Consider the following 19,141-nt stretch of genomic DNA (forward strand, 5'->3'; position numbering starts at 1 on the left):
TAGCAACATATCAGGACCTTAAGCAAAAGGAATCCCAATAACAGGCGCAGAGCCATTGTTTCCCCAAATTAGAATGGCTTTTTAATTAACAGTTAAATGTCCTTGTCTGGACATCACAGAGGAGAAATCTGCTTTGTTTGTGGCCCCTTATAAGAATATGATGACTAAAGGTGTCTATAGAACCCATCATGTCATAGGAGCAAAATTAGGCCATTCAGCCCATCGAGTCTACTCCGCCATTCAATCATGGCCGATTTAACTTTCCCTCTCAACCCCATTCTCCTCCTGCCTTCTCCCCATAACCCCTGACACCTATCAAAGTAATCAGGGCCTTCTCCGTGCCTTCAGTCTGTAATGTCACTTGATCCCCTTTTCTCTTGATTTTCTTTTTTGAGTGTCCTAAAAACAGCAATCAGAACCTTGATGGAACTGAGCAACTGAGGACTTGTATTATTCAGATGTAGACAATTCCACATCTGGGTCACAAGTGCTGCCAGAACTGGCCTTTAAGAATCTGGTCGGCCAGATAACACAGGTGTGTGTTCATGGTATCATTGAAAGATACAGTATGGAAATAGGCCATTCGGCCCACCGAGTCCACACTGACTATCGCTCACCCGCTCACCTAGTTCAATGTTATCCCATTTTCTCATCCACTCCCTACACACTAAGGGCAATTTCTACAGAGGGCCAATTAACCTGCAAGCCCGCGCGTCTTTGGGATGTGGGAGGAAACCGCAGCACCTGGAGGAAACCCACGCGGTCCCGGGGAGAACGTGCAAACTCCACCCAGACAGCACCCCAGGTCAGGATCGAACCCGGGTCTCTGGCGCTGTGAGCTGTACCAGCTGTTAGTCAGGCCAAATTTTAGATATCTCAGCTCAGGTGAGCATTATGCAAACCAATGGATCCAGATAGTCACTGACTGGCTTATTATAGGATTGTCAATAGACGCAGAGATTTGTTTTTTTCCATGATTAAATAAAAAAATAAGCAAAGAAAACCAAGGGCAATAAAAGTGCCAATAAAGGCCACTTAAGCTAAAAAGGCCTTCAGCACTTCAGAACCTTGAATGTAATTATCACCATGGAAACAGGTTAGGCTGACATTTCTGCTGCCCGAACAGAACATTTATAACCCCTTTGTTTAAATTATCGGGTCGGGGAGCACCTCTGGCTTTGACCCTCGGTAATGAAGTTAAATGTGTGAAGGGGTGAGATACTTGGAATGTAGGGGGAATCAAAAACCAGAGGACATCAGTGTTTAAGAAGGAACTGCAGCTGCTGGAAAATCAAAGGTACACAAAAATGCTGGAGAAACTCAGCAAGTCTGAAGAAGGGTTTCGGCCCGAAACGTTGCCTATTTCCTTCGCTCCATAGATGCTGCTGCACCCGCTGAGTTTCTCCAGCATTTTTGTGTACCAGAGGACGTCAGTTGGAGACGAGAGGGGAAAGATTTAACCAGGATCCTGAGGGGCGGCATTATCATACAGTGTATGGAACGAGCTGCCAGAGGAGGTGGTTGAAGCAGATAGTATAAGAGCATTTAAACGACACTTGTACATGTGTATGAATAGGAAAGTTTAGAGGGATATGGGTCAAAAACAGCTTAGATGGGACATCTTGGTCAGCATGGACAAGTTGGGCCAAACCACCTTTTTCTGTGATGTTTGACTCAATGACTCAATGTGATAGGAGCAGAATTAGTCCATTCGGCCCATCAAGTCAACTCCGCCATTCAATCATGGCTGATGTGCCTTCCCCTCTCAAACCCCATTCTCCTGCCTTCTCCCCGTAACCCCTGACACCCGTACTAATCAGGCATCTATCTAACTCTGCCATAAATATCCATTGACTTGGCCTCCGCCGCCGCCTGTGTTGATGAATTCCACAGATTCACCACCCTCTGACGAAATAAACTCCTCCTCACCTCCTTCCTTTAAACAGCGTCCTTTAATTCTGAGGCTGTTTCTGAGACTCTATGAGATTCACCAGGGCTTCACCCATGTTGCTAGCATAGGAGAGGCTGAATTGTCTGGGACTCGTTTCTTTCGAGCTTTGGGGTCTGAGGGGGAACTTTATTGAGCAGATCATGAGGGGCATGGATAAAGTGAACGATCACAAGCTTTTTTTCCCCTGGGTAGACGATTCTAAAGCAAGAGGGCATACGCTTAGGGTGAGGGCAAGAGGTTTAAGAGAGGCCTAATGCCCCCGTCCCACCTAGGAAACCTGAACGGAAACCTCTGGAGACTTTGCGCCCCACATAAGGTTTCCGTGCGGTTCCCGGAGGTTGCAGGTGGTTGCCAGAGGTTGCAGGTAGTGGAAGCAGGTAGGGAGACTGACAAAAACCTCCGGGAACCGCACGGAAACCTTGGGTGGGGCGCAAAGTCTCCAGAGGTTTCCGTTCAGGTTTCCTAAGTGGGACAGGGGCATTAGGGGGTAACTTTGACACTCAGGAGGTAATCCTTACCTGAAATGTGTTGCCAGAGGAAGGGGATAAAATTATGGATTTTATACGACATTTGGGCAGATATTTGGTTTAGAAGTGTTTAGAGGGCATTGGCTAATTGGAGGTAAATGGAACTCGCAGAGTGGCAACATGGTTTGCACGGGCAAGATGGGCCGAAGGGCATGTTTCCATACTATCTATCTTCCTCTGAATGTATGTCATTTATTTCTCAAACCAAAAGTAAAGTTCGAGGGGGATTGAGGAGTAAGTCGTTGGGCCCATTGATCCAGTGTGGAGGTATTTGTAAAAGCAAACTTCTTCATCCAAATCCCCAAATCCTTTTTCCCCATATTCTTATACTTTCCATTCCCTGAAACGATGCTGATCAAGGGACAGGAACCGGTAGAGGGCGAGAATTCCCTTTGTTCTCTCCTGAACCTGTACAGAGTGGACCACCCCCAGCATCCAGAAAGAGCCCAATTTTATTTATTCGCACTGTTTGATAAAGGCTCACTTAAATTACACTGGGATCTATCTTGCCAATTGCCAGAGAGCCATTGCATGAAGAGGATTAAAACACTTACAAACATTAAACAAAACAAGCAAGAGAACTTATGCATCTTTATAAATGTAGCAACTGTGTTTGCAGGAACAACAGTAACTTAAACTGACCAGTACATATATAGTAAACTAAACATCTATGAACAATTAAGAAAATATCCTTCAAAGCACACAATTCAGCCTGGAGATTGAACCCTCAGCAGTGATTATAGTTGTAGGGTTTTTTTTGAAAATTATTGGAGTAGCTAATAGTTGATAGATTAGTTTAAAGTTTGACTGGTACCCTTAAGATGGTCGCCATGGCATGGAAATAATGGCAAGTTGGTGTTTACAGTTCCTCTTCAAACACATTAGTTCATGGATTCACTTTGTTCTCTTCTATAGATTCATGTGGGTGGGGGGGGGGGGGGGGGGGATAGAAATTAGTCTCCTGCTCTATGCCCAAACTTAACAATATGTTAATAGAAGTGCATTAATTGCTGCTAAAATTTGATTTCACTTACGCTAATTGAAGTGAATTTCAGAAGCAAATGTCAATGTAAGTGTCACTCTTATGTTTAGGGCAAACAAGGACAAGAGAAACGTTAGTTTCTGTCTCCACTGACTGGAGTTCGGCCCACCGAGTCCGCGCCGACCAGCGATCCCCGTACACAAGCACTATCCTACACACTAGGGACAATTTACACTTTACAGAAGCCAATTAACCTACAAACCTGTACGTCTTTGGAGTGTGGGAGGAAACTGGATCACCCGGAGAAAACCCACGCAGGTCACGGGAAGAACGTACAAACTCCGTACGGACAGCATCCGTAGACAGGAATGAACCCGGGTCTCTGGCGCTGTAATGGGCCTATCCCACTTAGGCAACTCTTCAGGTGACTGCCAGGGACTAGTTTTAATGGAATTCAACTACGAGAGCAAAAATTGTCGCCACTGTCCCGAAAAATGTTCAACATGCTGAAAATTTTGCGGCAGTCGCCTGTAGTCGCCCCAAAAAATCGCCTAAGTGGGACAGGCCCGTAAGGCAGCAACTCTAACGCTGCGGAAAGTCTGAATATCAACAATGGATGGGGTACCTCTGGTAGTTTCCTCTGAATGTGTACATCACTGGAGACTGGTTGAGACTGATCCAAGGCTGCAGTCAAAGACGCCAACACATTGTTCTCCTGAAATGGTGGCAAGGGACCAAACATTGAAGCCGAGTCTTTCAAGAGTGTAGTTAGGAACTGCGTTTACACAGGGTAGTCATCTCTTCCCCCGCAACGGCAAATGATAACTTTAAATCAGAGGTAGACAAAAATGCTGGGGAAACTCAGCGGGTGAGGCAGCGTCTATGGAGCGAAGGAATAGGTGACGTTTCGGGTCGAGACCCTTCTTCAGTCTGAAGCCGGGACATCCCGTATTTTGGGCTAAATTGGTTTGTCCCATACGGGACCGCCCTTGTCCCGTATTTGACGGGTCGAGAGGACAGTCGGGACGGAGAGCCGCGTCCGGCTCCCGCCTTACCCGTCCCGACGTAGTTCAGCCCATGGAGTGCAGCAGCAGCAGCAGCAGCGCCTCGCCCGTGGCCCCGTCGGTCGGCAGCCCGGCCAGCTGTCCGACCTTCGGACCTTCGCTTACCGCCGACTCCACCACCACCCCTCCTTCTCATGGCCGATCATCGGTTCATGAGTTGGACGGGGCGCCGGACTTTGCGCGCGACGTCGACCTGGGCCAAAACACCTCAGCTGGACCGCTGGCTGGGCTTTGTGTGCAGTCCAGCGCACAGGCCAACTCATCATTCACCCAGCCACGGCCGAGTTGGTCAACGAATTGCCGTCGGGAATTTGTCCCTTATTTTGACCGGTTGTCCCTTATTTAGGAGTGAGAAAGTTAGCGACCTTAGTACTACATCACCTTGTCTCTCAGACTTAAATCAGAGCTTGAATGTGGAGGCGCATTGTACACTTCCAGAAGTGGGTGGCACTGTGGCGCAGCAGTAGAGATGCTGCCTCATAGCACCAATGTCCTGGGTTCGATCCTGACTAAGGGCACTGTCTGTACGGAGTTTGTACATTCTCCCTGTGACTGTGGGTTTTCTCCGGGTGCTCAGGTTTCCTCCCATACTCCAAAATCGTACAGGGGAGTTGTAGGTTAATTAGCTTCGATAAAATTAGAGTCATAGCGTCATAAAGCATGGAAACAGACCCTTCAGCCCAACTTCCCAACATCGACCAACATGTCCCATCTACACCAATCCCACCTGCCTGCGTTTGACCCATATCCCTCTAACCTGTCCTATCAATGTACCTGTCGAAAAGCTTCTTAAACATAGCAAAGGTCCCTACCTCAACTATCTCCTCCAGCTCCATATACCCACCACCCTTTTTGTGAAAAAAGGTACACCCCAGGTTCCTATTACATCTTTCCCCCCCTCACCTTAATTCTATATCCTCCAGTTCTTGATTCGCTTACTCTGGCCAAGAGACTTTGTGCATCTACCCGATCTATTCATCTCATGCACAAATTATACACATATAAATTGTCGGATAGTGCTAGTGTACAGGGTGATCACTGGTCGGCGTGGACTCGATGGGCCGAAGGGCCTGTTTCTGTGCTCTACCTGTAAAGCAGAATGCCATCCTAGGAGAGGTGAAACATTGCTAGGTCCACCATTTTACCGTTTGATTTTTTTTCCCCTCTGTTACTCTGGTAATAAAATAATCACAAATAAATGTAACCGTGTAAGAATAAGGGGTAGTCCGTTTAGGACTGAGATGAGGAAAAACCTCTTCACCCAGAGAGTTGTGGATCTGTGGAATTCTCTGCCACAGAAGGCAGTGGAGGCCAATTCACTGGATGTTTTCAAGAGAGAGTTAGGTTTAGCTCTTAGGGTTAACGGAACCAAGGGATATGAGGGAAAAGCAGGAACGGGGTACTGAGTTGGATGATCAGCCATGATCATATTGAATGGCGGTGCTGGCTCGAAGGGCTGAATGCTGCATCATTTTTCTATGTTTCTATGTGAAGTGATACTTCAGTTGTTAGAAGTGATAGTGATAACTCACTCAGAAACTTTTCGACAGGTACATTGAAAGGACAGGTTTGGAGGGATATGGGTCAAATGTGGGCAGGTATAGATTGGTGTAGATGGGACATGTTGGTTGATGTGGGTAAGTTGGGCTGGAGGGGGCCTGTTTCCATGCCACAACCGTGGGACATTTATTGAAACATAGAAAACAGGTGCAGGACGAGGCCATTCGGCCCTTCGAGCCAGCACCGCCATTCATTGTGATCATGGCTGATCGTCCCCTATCAATAACCCTTGAGGTGGAAGGAGAGTTGGTTTGAAGGAGCAGTTTATATTGAACATTAAATCCAAGAAGGAACATGTCAAGAAATGTGAGGACAAAAAAAAAAAAACCCCACAACCATCACAAAGATTAAACAACTGTAAACGACACACGAATGAGAACAAAAGTAAATTAGCTTTCGACAACAATTCCCCGCTCAAGGCGAGCTGGTCGAAACAAAACACAGCAAAAAAAACAAATTAAAACACGTTTAACCTTTGGTCTCTGTGCAGGGCACAGTTGACTTCAGCATCTGCTTAGCCATCAAGTTAAGTACTACAGCCATCACTGAGCAATCAATGAAGTTAATCTTATTTTTAATGAGTGTAACAAGTTGTTAGTTGAGCAGTTTTACGTGCTATGATCTATAAGACCTGCGGTTAAACAGTGTTTGAAGACGTGCAGATTATTATAAAGCCGTAATTTACAGAACATTACCCTCTCCCGACACATTCCACACTATTTGAAGCTGCAGTATTCCTTGGCGGGACTCATACTACTTTGGGCAATAGCTTTGGCTTTTGTAAAATCAAATAAATGGGGTCATATTTGGGTTCTGCATTGTTGCCGATCTCTTTCCATTCCCTCCACGGTCTCTTCTCTCTGAGTCACTGTCTGAAGTGTTGCCTCTTACTTATGACAGGAAGCATCCACGGCCCAGACTCCCTCTGAGCAAGGTCCCTGTGGCCTTGTGGTCTTATTCCATCGCATGTCCTCACTCCCAAACTGACAGCAAAATGCACTTCAAAATGCCTTTTAATGCGCTTTCAACATCGCATGTGCTGGACTCTCTGGTGCATGGTTGCAAGTTGCTGGCCTTCCTGAGGTATCTGAGAGGCTTCTCCAAAATATCAATGGGCTCGTTGGGGGATAAATACGAACCCATCAGGTCAACTGCAAAGGTATTTTTTTAACATTGCTCATGAATGTCAATTGGAGTTTGGGGTTGAGTTGGTTCAGATGGTGAGAGCCTTGTTCTATCTTTCTCATTTCCGTCCTAGCTTTGGCTTGTAGTGTTAGCACTGAAAGCAGCATTGTCGACGGCACTGACAGGGACCATTCAGCCCGCGGTGAATCTGCCAGCCATTGACACTCCCGGCCTCTGGTGGACTCCTCCCTTTCCACTCCCACACCATCCAAATTCCCACTCCAGCCCTGGAGCCCTGTGTAGATTCCCCGAGAAATGATCCTCGACACCATGACCACTTAAGAGTCATATGGCGTGGAAACAGGCCACTCGGCCCAACTTGCCCACGCCGCCCAACATGCCCCATCTACACTAGTCCCACCTACCTGCATTTGCCCAATATCCCTCTAAACCTACCTGTCCAAATGTGTAATAATACCTGCCTTAACTACCTTCTCTGGCATCTTGTTCCATATGGAAGAATAATCTTCTTAGTCAGGGAATATCAAACACTTCAGTCTGAAGAAGGGTCGCGATGTGAAACATCACCTATCCATGGTCTCCAGAGATGCTGCCTAGGTCCTCCAGTACTTTGTGTCTTTTTTAGTAACGCAACATCTGCAGTTCACACGTTCACAAGTTACAGGAGTAGGAGTAGAATTAGGCCATTCGGCCCATCAAGTCTACTCTGCCATTCGATCATGTCTTATCTCTTGCCTCCTAATCCCATTTGCCTGCCTTCTCCCCATAACCCTTGACACCTGGCTGATCAAGAATTCGTCTACCTCTGCCGTAATAAACATCCACTGACTTGTGTCTACATCAAGTTGTTTCAGAAGGAACTGCAGATGCTGGAAAAATCGAAGGTAGACAAAAACGCTGAAGAAACTCAGCGGGTGAGGCAGCATCTATGGAGTGAAGGAATAGGCGACATTTCGGGTCGAGACCCTTCTTCAGTCTGAAGAAGGGTCTCGACCCGAAACGTCGCCTATTCCTTCGCCTCATCGATGCTGCCTCACCCGCTGAGTTTCTCCAGCGTTTTTGTCTACCTTGTGTCTACATGAAGCGTTGCCCGTTTTTCATGTTCTTGTGCAGACTTTGTTCCTTTCGGGACAATAATGCACTATTGACTTCTCAACTCTTGAATCGGGACAGTAGCTGAGAGGCGTTTGGGAGATCCTTTGAGGAAAGAGAAAGATTTCGAGTGAATGCAGAAACTCACAAACTTTTGGGATGAAAAGCCAATGCATTCTCAAATCCGAGACTCAGACCGAGTTGGCCGTGTCGGGGAATGACGTGGTGGTGCGGCCCGTATACTGCAGCTTCCCAACAATCCACAATATTCACAAAGAAACGAGTAAAGGGGAGACATTACAGTACCTCCATGGTTTGAGACTGGTGCATGGATTTGATTGTATTCTGTGCCATTGCCCTGGTAGAAAACGTGACAAATGCACAGCCTGTGGTCAAGGGGGACAGGGGAGCAGGAGAGACAAAAAAAAACAACAAGACAAAAGGATTGGACGCTTGTTAAACCAACACAACTTCCACGAAAGATCGGCCACAGGACGACACTGTTCTCAGTAGTACATAAAAATACAACAGCTTTTTAAAAACATTTTTTTTTTTTTTCCATTTTCACTGACGATTTTGTTTTTTTTAAAAAAGCAGAGCAAGCCATGCCTTTCCCTTGCCTTGCTACTGGCCTGTCAAGCCCTGAAGCCTCTTGGTTAATGCGCTCTCACAAGATAAAGGAAAGTAGGTCAACGTACCATTTCACATACACAGCTGCTGCACTGTAAAGACCACATAAAACTCACTCTGCCATTCAGCTGTGTGGCCGTGCACATGTATCGCAGGGGATCCGGTGATCCTGGCGCCGCTTAAACAGCACGGTGGCGCAGCCGTGGAGTTGCTGCCTCGCAGCGCCAGAGACCCGGGGTCGATCCTGACTACGGGTGCTGTCTGTACGGAGTTTGCACGTTCTCCCCGTGGGTTTTCTCCGAGATCTTCGGTTTCCTCCCCACACTCCAAAGACGTGCAGGTTTGTAGGTTTTAACTGGCTTGGTATAAATGTAAAATTGTCCCTCGTGTGTGTGTGTGTGTGTGTGTGTGTGTGTGTGTGTGTGTGTGTGTGTGTGTGTGTGTGTGTGTGTGTGTGTGTGTGTGTGTGTGTATATGTGTGTGTGTCTGTGTGTGTGTGTGTGTGTGTGTGTGTGTGTATATGTGTGTGTGTGTGTATATGTGTGTGTGTGTGTGTGTGTGTGTGTATATGTGTGTGTGTGTGTATATGTGTGTGTGTGTGTGTGTGTGTAGGATAGTGTTAATGAGCGGGGATTGCTGGTCGGTGCAAACTCTCTGAGCTGAAGGGCCTGTTTCCGCGCTGTGTCTCTCAACTAAACTAACTTAACACATGTATTTGTTCCTCCATCTAGACTGTTACTCCTGGTGGTGGGAGGGGGGCACAGTGGGGCAGCGGGTAGATCCGCTGCTCATAGCTCCAGAGACCCGGGGTTCGATCCTGACCTCGGGCGCTGTCTGTGTGGAGTTTGCACCTTCTCCCTGTAACCTGCGTGGGTTTCCTCCGGTCTCCACCCACGTCCCAATTGTAGGTTAATTGGCCCCCTGTAAAATTGCCCATTGGTGTGTAGGGAGTGGATGAGAAAGTGGGATAACGCAGAACTAGTGTTAACGGGTTATCGATGGCCGGCACGGGCTCGGTGGGCCGAAGGGCCTGTTTCCATGCTGTACCTTTCAATCAATCAATCCAATCGATTTGGAGCGGGCTGGCGGGGTTTAAAGCAAGGAGGAATTTTCAGGCTGCTTATTTGATTTCAGGGGCAAAACTAAGATGTGTTTCTGCACCTTGAATTTAAATAATAATAAACAAGACATTGAATGTTAATCCAAATCACCCCTTGCTTTCATCAGCTTTTTGCAATTAACATGTCCTTAATGTTTGAAATGACACATTCATCTTGGCGGCACGGTGGCGCAGCGGTAGAGTCGCTGCCTTACAAGCACTTGCAGCGCCGGAGACCCGGGTTCGATCCCGACTACGGGCGCTGTCTGTACAGAGTTTGTACGCTCTCCCCGTGACCTGCGTGGGTTTTCTCCGAGATCTTCGGTTTCCTCCCCACACTCCAAAGACGCACAGGTTTGTAGGTTAATTGGCTTGGTATAAATGTGTAAACTTGTCCCCAGTGTGTGTAGGATAGTGCTAATGTGCGGGGATCGCTGGTCGGCGCGGTGTCGGTGGGCCGCGGGGCTTGTTTCCGGCGCTCCGTATCTCTAAACTGAACCAAACTAAGGGTTTGGACACGCTAGAGGCAGGAAACATGTTCCCGATGTTGGGGGAGTCCAGAACCAGGGGCCACAGTTTAAGAATAAGGGGTAAGCCATTTAGAACGGAGACGAGGAAACACTTTTTCTCACAGAGAGTTGTGAGTCTGTGGTATTCTCTGCCTTAGAGGACGGTGGAGGCCAGTTCTCTGTATGCTTTCGAGAGAGAGTTAGATAGGGCTCTTAAAGATAGCGGAGTCAGGGGATAGGGCAGGAATGGGGTACTGATTGGGGATGATCAGCCATGTTCACATTAAATGGCGGTGCTGGCTCGAAGGGCCGAATGGCCTACTCCTGCACCTATTGTCTATTGTCCAAACTAAAACATTCTCCTAGGAGGTGCAGGATTAGACCATTGATGAAAGGCTATGGTGACAAAATTGAGTTTGTATCATGTGCACCGTTACACAAGAAAGCACAGCCTCACATTCTCAATGGGAGAATCCTGTAAAATTGGTTGACAGCAAAATCAGGCTGGAAGGTTTCACAAAGGAACTCAAGTCAAATCTTCGGGGAAATTATTGAGCCAATTTAACAGTTTCCATCGCACTAGTCTTTCCTGTTGTGCAACTAACGTGCAAAAATGCAGTTATGCTGTAAATCATTGTTCCAATCAGTGACCCATTTAGCAGACGCGCTGTGGCTGGTATATTTCAATGCTTCATTTTTAATCTCTCCATAAAACATAGGAGAGGATTTATGCCATTCGGCCCATCGAGTCTACTCTGCCATTCGATCATGACTGCTCTATTTTCCCTTTCAACCCCATTCTCCAGACTTCTCCCCGTAACCTTTGACAACCTTACTAATAATCAAGAACCTATCAATCCCTGCCTTAAAAATACCCAATGACTTGGCCTCCACCGCCAACTGTGGCAATGGATTCCACACATTCACCACCCTCTGGCTCAAGAAATTCTTCCTCATCTCCATTTTGAAGGTAAGTCCTTTAATTCTGAGGCTGTGCCCTCTGGTTCTGGACTCTCCCATTACTGGAAACATCCTTTCCATGTCCACTCTATCTAGGCCTTCCATTATCCGGTAGGTTTCAATGAGAACCCCCTTTCTCATCCTTCTAAAGTCCCTTTTGTTTGCTTAGTTTAGGTTAATTTAGAGATACAGCGTGGAAACAAGGCCCTACGGCCCACCGAGTCCGCACCGACCAGTGATCCCTACACATTAATACGACCCTACACACAGTAGACACATTTTAACATTTATACGTTTACACCAAGCCAATTAACCACAAACCTCTATTTCTTTGGAGTGTGGGTGGAAACAGAAGATCTCGGAGAAAACCCACTGGGAGAGCGTACAAACTCCGTACAGACAGCACCGGTAGTCGGGATGGGACCCGGGTCTCTGGCGCTGTGAGGCAGCAACTCTACCGCTGCGCCACCGTGCCGCTCTTGCTCTCTTTCCCTTTCTCCCAAAATTGAAGAGAGATTACACGCATTTAAATCCCTCAGGCTCACTGGCTTCCTGCTGACTTCCTGTTGACTTCCCAATCTGTACGTATTTGCAGTCTACTCTTCCTTATCCCTCCAAGGTCTTGCCTCTCCCTATCCCCGTAGCCTCTTCCCCTACAAGCCCCTCGGGGATATGTCCTCCTAAAAATTCCTTCCTGCTGGTTGAACCCAAATTTAGTTGCTTCACCCTTGGAGGAGGGGGGGGGGGGGGGGCTGCTCTCATCTTCTAAACCCCAAAACCTCCCCCTCTCTCCATCTTCAAGTTGCTCTCAAGACCCATATCTTCCCGCGTGCTCTTGTATAAATGGCGGCCTAACGTAGTGTGACAGTGCTCCAGTGAAGTGCCTACCGTAAGGGGCCTGTCCCACTGACTCGATCTTTTTCGGCGACTTGCCGGAGCCCGTCATAGTCGCAGCGGGTTGCCGAAAATTTTCAACGAGTCGAAAATCCAGCGGCGACCAGAGAAAGGTTCGACTCACCACCAAACAGGCGTCGTCACCCCGTGACATGTCGCCCGCTGGATTTTCAACAGGTTGATATTTTCGGAAACCCGCTGCGACTATGACGGGTGCCGGCAAGTCGCCGAAAAAAATCGGGTCAGTGTGACAGGCCCTTAAAGGTGCTACGTATATGTGATACCTGTGTTATCCCCCTGCCTCATTACTAATTTAGGGGGTCAGGCAGCATCTCTGGAGAACACGGACAGGTGTCGTTTCAGGTCGGGACCTTTCTTCGGACTGACCATCTCGCTTGGTTCAATGGGAATGAGGCGTTTCGGTGGGGGCAAGGGACACAACATACAGTGTGGGATTAAGTTTAATTTTAACCCATTTGTTCATAGAGGAATAGATTGATACAGTGTGGAAACAGGCCCTTCGGCCCAACTTGCCCACACCGGTCAACATGTCCCAGCTACACTAGTCCCACCTGCCTGCATTTGTCCCATAATATCCCTCCAAACCTGTCCTATCCATGTACCTGTCTAAATGTTTCTTAAACGTTGCGATAGCCCCCAGCCTCAACTACCTCCTCTGGCAGCTCGTTCCATCCACCCACCGCTCTTTGTGTGAACAAGTTACCCCTCAGATCCCTATGTTTAAGAAAGAACTGCAGATGCTGGAAAAATCGAAGGTGGACAAAAATGTTGGAGAAACTCAGCAGGATGAGGCAGTATCTATGGACAGATTCCTCGCAGGTCTCCGTCACGGAGAAGCTGAGAAGACGAGCTGCGCCACTGTACTGCCTTCAATGACAGCGGCCTCCTTGAAGACTGGAGCTTCTCAACCCGCTCAACTACTGCACAGCTGGAAAGGGGCGGCAGGGTGGCGCGGCGGTAGATTTGCTGCCTCACATCGCCAGAGACGCGGGTTCCTTCCCCACCACGGGCGCAGTCTGTACGGAGTTTGTACGTTCACCGCGTGAGTTTTCTCCGAGATCTTCGGTTTCCTCCCACACTCCAAGGACGTGCAGGGTTGTAGGCTAATTAGCTTGGTGTAATTGTAAATTGTCCCCCCGTGTGTGTGTGTGTGTGTGTGTAGGATAGTGTTGAGGAATAGGAGCGGAATTAGGCCATTCGGCCCATCTACTCTACTCCGCTATTCAATCATGGCTGATCTATCTCTCCCTCCCAACCCTATTCTCCTGCCTTCTCCCCATAATCCCTGACACCCGTACTAATTACAACTTAATATAACCTGTGCTTAATAGACAATAGACAATAGGTGCAGGAAGTAGGCCACTTGGCCCTTCGAGCCAGCACCGCCATTCAATGTGATCATGGCTGATCATCCCCAATCAGTACCCCGTTCCTGCTTTCTCCCCATATCCCCTGACTCCGCTATTTTTAAGAGCCCTATCTAGCTCTCTCTTGAAAGCATCCAGAGAATCTGCCTCCACCGCCCTCTGAGGCAGAGAATTCCACAAACTCACCACACTCTGTGAGAAAAAGTGTTTCCTCGTCTCCGTTCTAAATGGCTTACTCCTTTTTCTTAATGCGCGGGGATCACAGGTCGGTGCGGACTCGGTAGGCCGAAGGGCCTGTTTCCGCCGTATCCCTAAACTACACTGAGGAGAGAGAGGTGGAAGGCTTTAATAATGGAGAGGGTCTGTGCAGTCTTGCAGACGCGCAGTTTCCAGCTGCCTTGGCTTCTGAAACTATCCTGTGATCTAATTAGGGGACGTGATGACAAGGCAAATGACAGGCCCTGGTTGCTTTTGACAGACAAAGTACCGTGCGAAATGTCACGGGGAGCGCTGTTCTCGGCTGCAGCCACAGCTTTTGAGGAATGCACGTTGCTCCATCTGAAGGAAGGAGCCATATCACCATGGAAACAGGCGATGGGGAAGGGTTGTTCTGTTGTGGGCCCGCTCTTTACAGAGTGAGAAAAGCAATGAAAAGCCACACTCAGTCTGATTTTAATTGGGCATTAGAAAATGACTGATGTCAACTGATAGCTCCCTCACCACAGAGGGTTCGTGGATTCATAAGTTCATACGAGATAAGAGCAGAATTAGGCCATTCGGCCCATCCAGTCGACTCCACCATTCAATCATGGCTGATCTAGCTTCCCCTCTCAACCCCATTCTCCTGCCTTCTCCCTATAACTCATGATGCCCTCACTAATCAAGAATCTAATTTAAAACGGAGACGAGGAAACACTTTTTCTCACAGAGAGTGGTGAGTCTGTGGAATTCTCTGCCTCAGAGGGCGGTGGAGGCCAGTTCTCTGGATGCTTTCAAGAGAGAGCTAGATAAGGCTCTTAAAATTAGCGGAGTCAGGGGATATGGGGAGAAGGCAGGAACGGGGTACTGATTGGGGATGATCAGCCATGATCACATTGAATTGCGGTGCTGGCTCAAAGGGCCAAATGGCCTCTTCCTGCACCTATTGTCTATTGTCTAATCTACCAATTTATCTACAAACCTGTATGTCTTTGGAGTGTGGGAGGAAACCGGTGCATCTGGAGCCAAATCTATTGACTTGGCCTCCACTGTCATCTGTGGCAAAGAATTCCACAGATTCACCACCGACTGACTAAAGAAATTCCTCCCCATCACTTTTCTAAAGGCACGTCCTTTTATTCTGAGGCTGTGGCCTCTGGTCCTAGACTCTCCCACTCCCAGATTCATAGAACTACACTGCATGGATATAGACCCTTTGGCCCATCACGTCCATACTGGCCAAGATGTCTATGCTGTATTCCTATGATATCCATATTTCGCACCCTATACACAAGGGCCAATTTTCCTACAAACCTGCACGTCTTTGGAGTGTGGGAGGAAACCAGAGCACCCGGAGCAAACCCCCGTGGTCACAGGGAGAAGGTGCAAACTTCGTACAGACAGCACAGGTAGTCAGGATTGCACCCGGGTCTCTGCTGCTGTGAGGCAGCAACTCTACTGCTTTGCCACCGACTCTGACTCTGTCCCCATTCACCCTGAATCCTGTCCAAATGTCGTCAATCCTTACTCTACCCCAGAACTTCCTCTGGTGGCTGAGTCCTTATACCCACTGCCTTCAGTGTGGAAAACCTTTAGACTTTAGAGATACAGTGTGGAAACAGGCCCTTCGCAGATCAGCGATCCCCGCACACCAGCACTATCCTGCACACTGGGGACAATTTACAGTTTTTACCAAAGCCGATTAACCTACAAACCTCGACGGCTTTGGAGTGTGGTAGGAAACCGGGGCACCTGGAGTAAAACCCACGCAGGTCCCGCAAACCCACAGCACAGGATCACACCCGGGTCTCTGGCGCTGTAAGGCAGCAACTCTACCGCTGAGCCACCGTGCCACCTCAGATTCCCTTGAAAAGTTTCGCCTCCCACCTTAAACCTGGAATCTCGTGCCCTGCGGACTTTGTGGAAACTGCAACGCTGGAGGTGGTAAAGAGGGCAAGTTTTTAAAAGATCAGGGAACTGTAGGGGTTATGATTCCCTGGGGGGGGGGGGGGCAGATCAGCCATGATCATACTGACTGGTGGGACAGGCTGGTTGGGCTGAATGGCCTGCATTGAACCTATTTCCCTTCGTCCTAACCCGTCCCGATGTCCGTTGAGCAACAAAAATCGCACCTTTGAAAATTGATCCAATTCTTATAATGTAAAAAGTCTCACAGTTGAAGCCAACTATGGTGTAACGGTTATCTGTGGCTTTATATTCCTCTTTAATTCCACACCATTAGGTTCAAATTTTGTTGAAAATTTCAATCTGGACCCTCATTTTTCTGTAAAATAAATAATACTAGGGACGCGTTTGTGAGCCTGTGGATAAAAGATGTCGACATCATTAAGCCTCACCGTACCCGCGGTGAGTGGATGTTGAGGTTACGATTGCCTTTGATCTTTTGCTTGAGCTCTTTGCATTCTGATAGACACCTCGCGACCAATGGCGATGTGCGTGGACAGGACTTACGCGGGCGGCCTTGTTAAATATTGGGCGGCTCGATGGTGCAGCGGTCGAGTTGATACCCTGCCTGAAGCCCGGCTTTCATCCTGACTACGGGTGCTGTCTTACAGAGCTTGTACGCTCCCCTGTGGTTATTTGGCTTAGGTATAAGTAGTATAAGTTGTGAGTGTCTGGTTGTGAGTAGGATAGCGTGAATGCGCGGGGGGTCGCTGGTCAGCACGGACTCGGTGGGCCGAAGGGCCCTCTATCTCTAAAGTCTAAAGAATCTTTAGTTGCTTTCTCCAATCAGACTGTGCAAAAGTGAATGGACACAGACAACAACAGGATGATGGAGTAACTCAGCAGGTCAGGCAGCATCTCTGGAGAGGAGGAACAGGTGACGTTTGGGGTCGAGACCCTTCTTCAGACTGAGAGTCAAGGGAGAGGGATACCAGAGGTACGAAACGGTACTGAACAAAATCGGAGCCAGCACCGATGACCCAGGAAAGGTGGAGCCCACAATGGTCCATTGTTGGCTGTGGAAGAGGTGACAACGAAGGGATACGAACAGTGAAACTAGCAGGATCACTCGGGTGGGGGACTCCATCTTTCCTGGCTCTGACTTGTTCTGGACCTTTTCATACCTCTAGTTTCCCTCTGCCCTGACTCTCACTCTGGAGAAGGTCTCGAACCGAAACGTCACCTATTCCTTTCCTCCAGAGATGCTGCCTGACCCCGCTGAGATACTCCAGTATTTTGCGTCTATCTTCGGTGTAAACCAGCATCTGCAGTTCCGTCCCACAAAGTAGGACATCCCAGTTGGGCCCTACCTTCAACATGTTGTTTGTCACAAGTATGAAGCATACTTCAATTAATTAATGGATGACTTAAAATGTAGCTGCTTTCCCCCTGTGCTTCCACAATAGTGTGAATGTTCTTCTCTGCAACCAACCTAATTTCCACCAGGTAGGTGTGGATTAATATTGGGGCCATTACATCGAGAGCTTCACCACTTTCCTTAAAATAATAGCAGTCCTTTCAAAATAATTCCCTCCTCAGCTTAAAATCTCTCTCTCTCTCTCTCTCTCATAGTTAAACGCGGTCCCCTGCGACTAGCCTAACGAGAAAACATTGGAAAACCTCAATTAGATGACTACTGGTGACAAGACTGAAGGTTATTAACCTGGGCACAGTTGGGAAAGTTTAATGGGATGGGAAAAAAAAATGGTGAGATTTTTTTTTTTGGGGGGGTTGGTTGTCTTTCGAAACTCCCTGCCTGCATTAGTCAAAGCTTCATTAGATAGTGGCAATAGAGGGAGGGCCAGCAGTAAAGTTGCTGCCTTACACCGCCTACAGCGCCAGAGACCCGGGTTCGATCCCGACTACGGGCGCTGCCTGTACGGATTTTGTACGTTCTCCCCGTGGGTTTTCCCCGAGAACTTCGGTCTCCTCCCACCCTCCAAAAAACTTACAGGTGTGTAGGTTAATTGGCTTGGTATAAATGTAAATATTGTTCCTAGTGGGTGTAGGATAGTGTTAGTGTGCGCACCCGGTGGGCTGTTTCCACGCTGTGTCTACAAACCTAACTCTAAACCACGCTGGGGGAAGATGTATTGATAATGTCGCATTTGGAATGGAGGCTGGAAGGTCCTGTTTCAGTGGTGGTGACATATACGGTCCCGATTATCAGCGGGGAGAAGGAGACAGGCTGGGTAGCTTTCACACTTGCCTCGACTCAAACCGTCTGGTCCCCGGAGAATTCTGCATTCTTCTATCTGCCCGAACGTCGAGAACATCACCCTGATGTCGTTCTCGTTGCATTTTTTGGAAACCATCCCGATGAACAACTTTCGGTCCTCCACAGCTGGAGGGAAAAGAAGCACACAAAAAAATGAGAAGCGGGTTAGACGAGTTTCGTTCATTTGTCACGGGTACCACCGAGGTACAGTGAAGAGCTTTTGTTGTGCGCTGACCAGTCAACGGAAATACAACACATGATTACAATCGTACGTATATACGTTCATAAGTGATAGGAGCAGAATTAGGCCGTTTGGCCCATCAAGTCCACTCTGCCATTCACTCGCGGCTGATCTGTCTCTCCCACCTAACCCCATTCTCCTGCCTTCCCCCCATAACCTCTGACACCCGTACTAATTAAGAATCTATCTATCTATCTCCGCCTTAAAAATTCCACAGATTCATCACCTTCTGACTAAAGAAATTCCTCGTCATCTCCCTCCTAAAGGAACGTCCTTTTACTTATTTACTTACTTACTTTTTTATTACAGACTCAAGGTCCAGATAAAAGACAAGACATTACATAGAATAAATGACTTATAAAAGCACGGCAAATTACATACAAAAGCACAATACATGGTTTAAGATCAAGAATGAAAAAAATCAGTGTTCTCCAATGAGACAACTCTACCAATGTCTCCACAGCTGGGATTGGTAGCGTGTAGTGCTAAACTTTATGTTTGATAAGGCCAAGATGATTTCATTTTCAGAGTCATTAATTGGCTAAATAAATTTATACATCAGATTCTTTAAGACAGTTTGTAAAATATTGACTCCTGCAGCCACAAACATTTCACTTGCACTACGCCATCTAGGTCTCTTAAGTAATATTCTCATGGCATCATTATAAGCTACTTTAAGTCTCTTAAAGCATGCTTTTCTGTAGTTTGACCACAGGT

At 47.7% G+C, this 19,141-nt stretch overlaps 1 protein-coding gene across 8 annotated transcripts in view; it reads right to left on the reverse strand.

Annotated features, from left to right (window-relative positions):
- Positions 1-19,141, reverse strand: part of celf2 (CUGBP Elav-like family member 2) — a 579,470-nt gene that overhangs the window by 44,376 nt on the left and 515,953 nt on the right. For all 8 annotated transcript variants that reach the window (XM_033040143.1, XM_033040139.1, XM_033040142.1 and 5 more), the window contains 2 exons: positions 18,175-18,309; positions 8,629-8,708 (listed from right to left, as the gene is read on the reverse strand). In XM_033040143.1, the coding sequence (XP_032896034.1) occupies positions 8,629-8,708; positions 18,175-18,309 (215 nt within the window). The remainder of the gene's footprint in view (positions 1-8,628; positions 8,709-18,174; positions 18,310-19,141) is intronic.

Source organism: Amblyraja radiata, chromosome 21 (genome assembly GCF_010909765.2).
Source record: "Amblyraja radiata isolate CabotCenter1 chromosome 21, sAmbRad1.1.pri, whole genome shotgun sequence".
NCBI lineage: Eukaryota > Metazoa > Chordata > Chondrichthyes > Rajiformes > Rajidae > Amblyraja > Amblyraja radiata.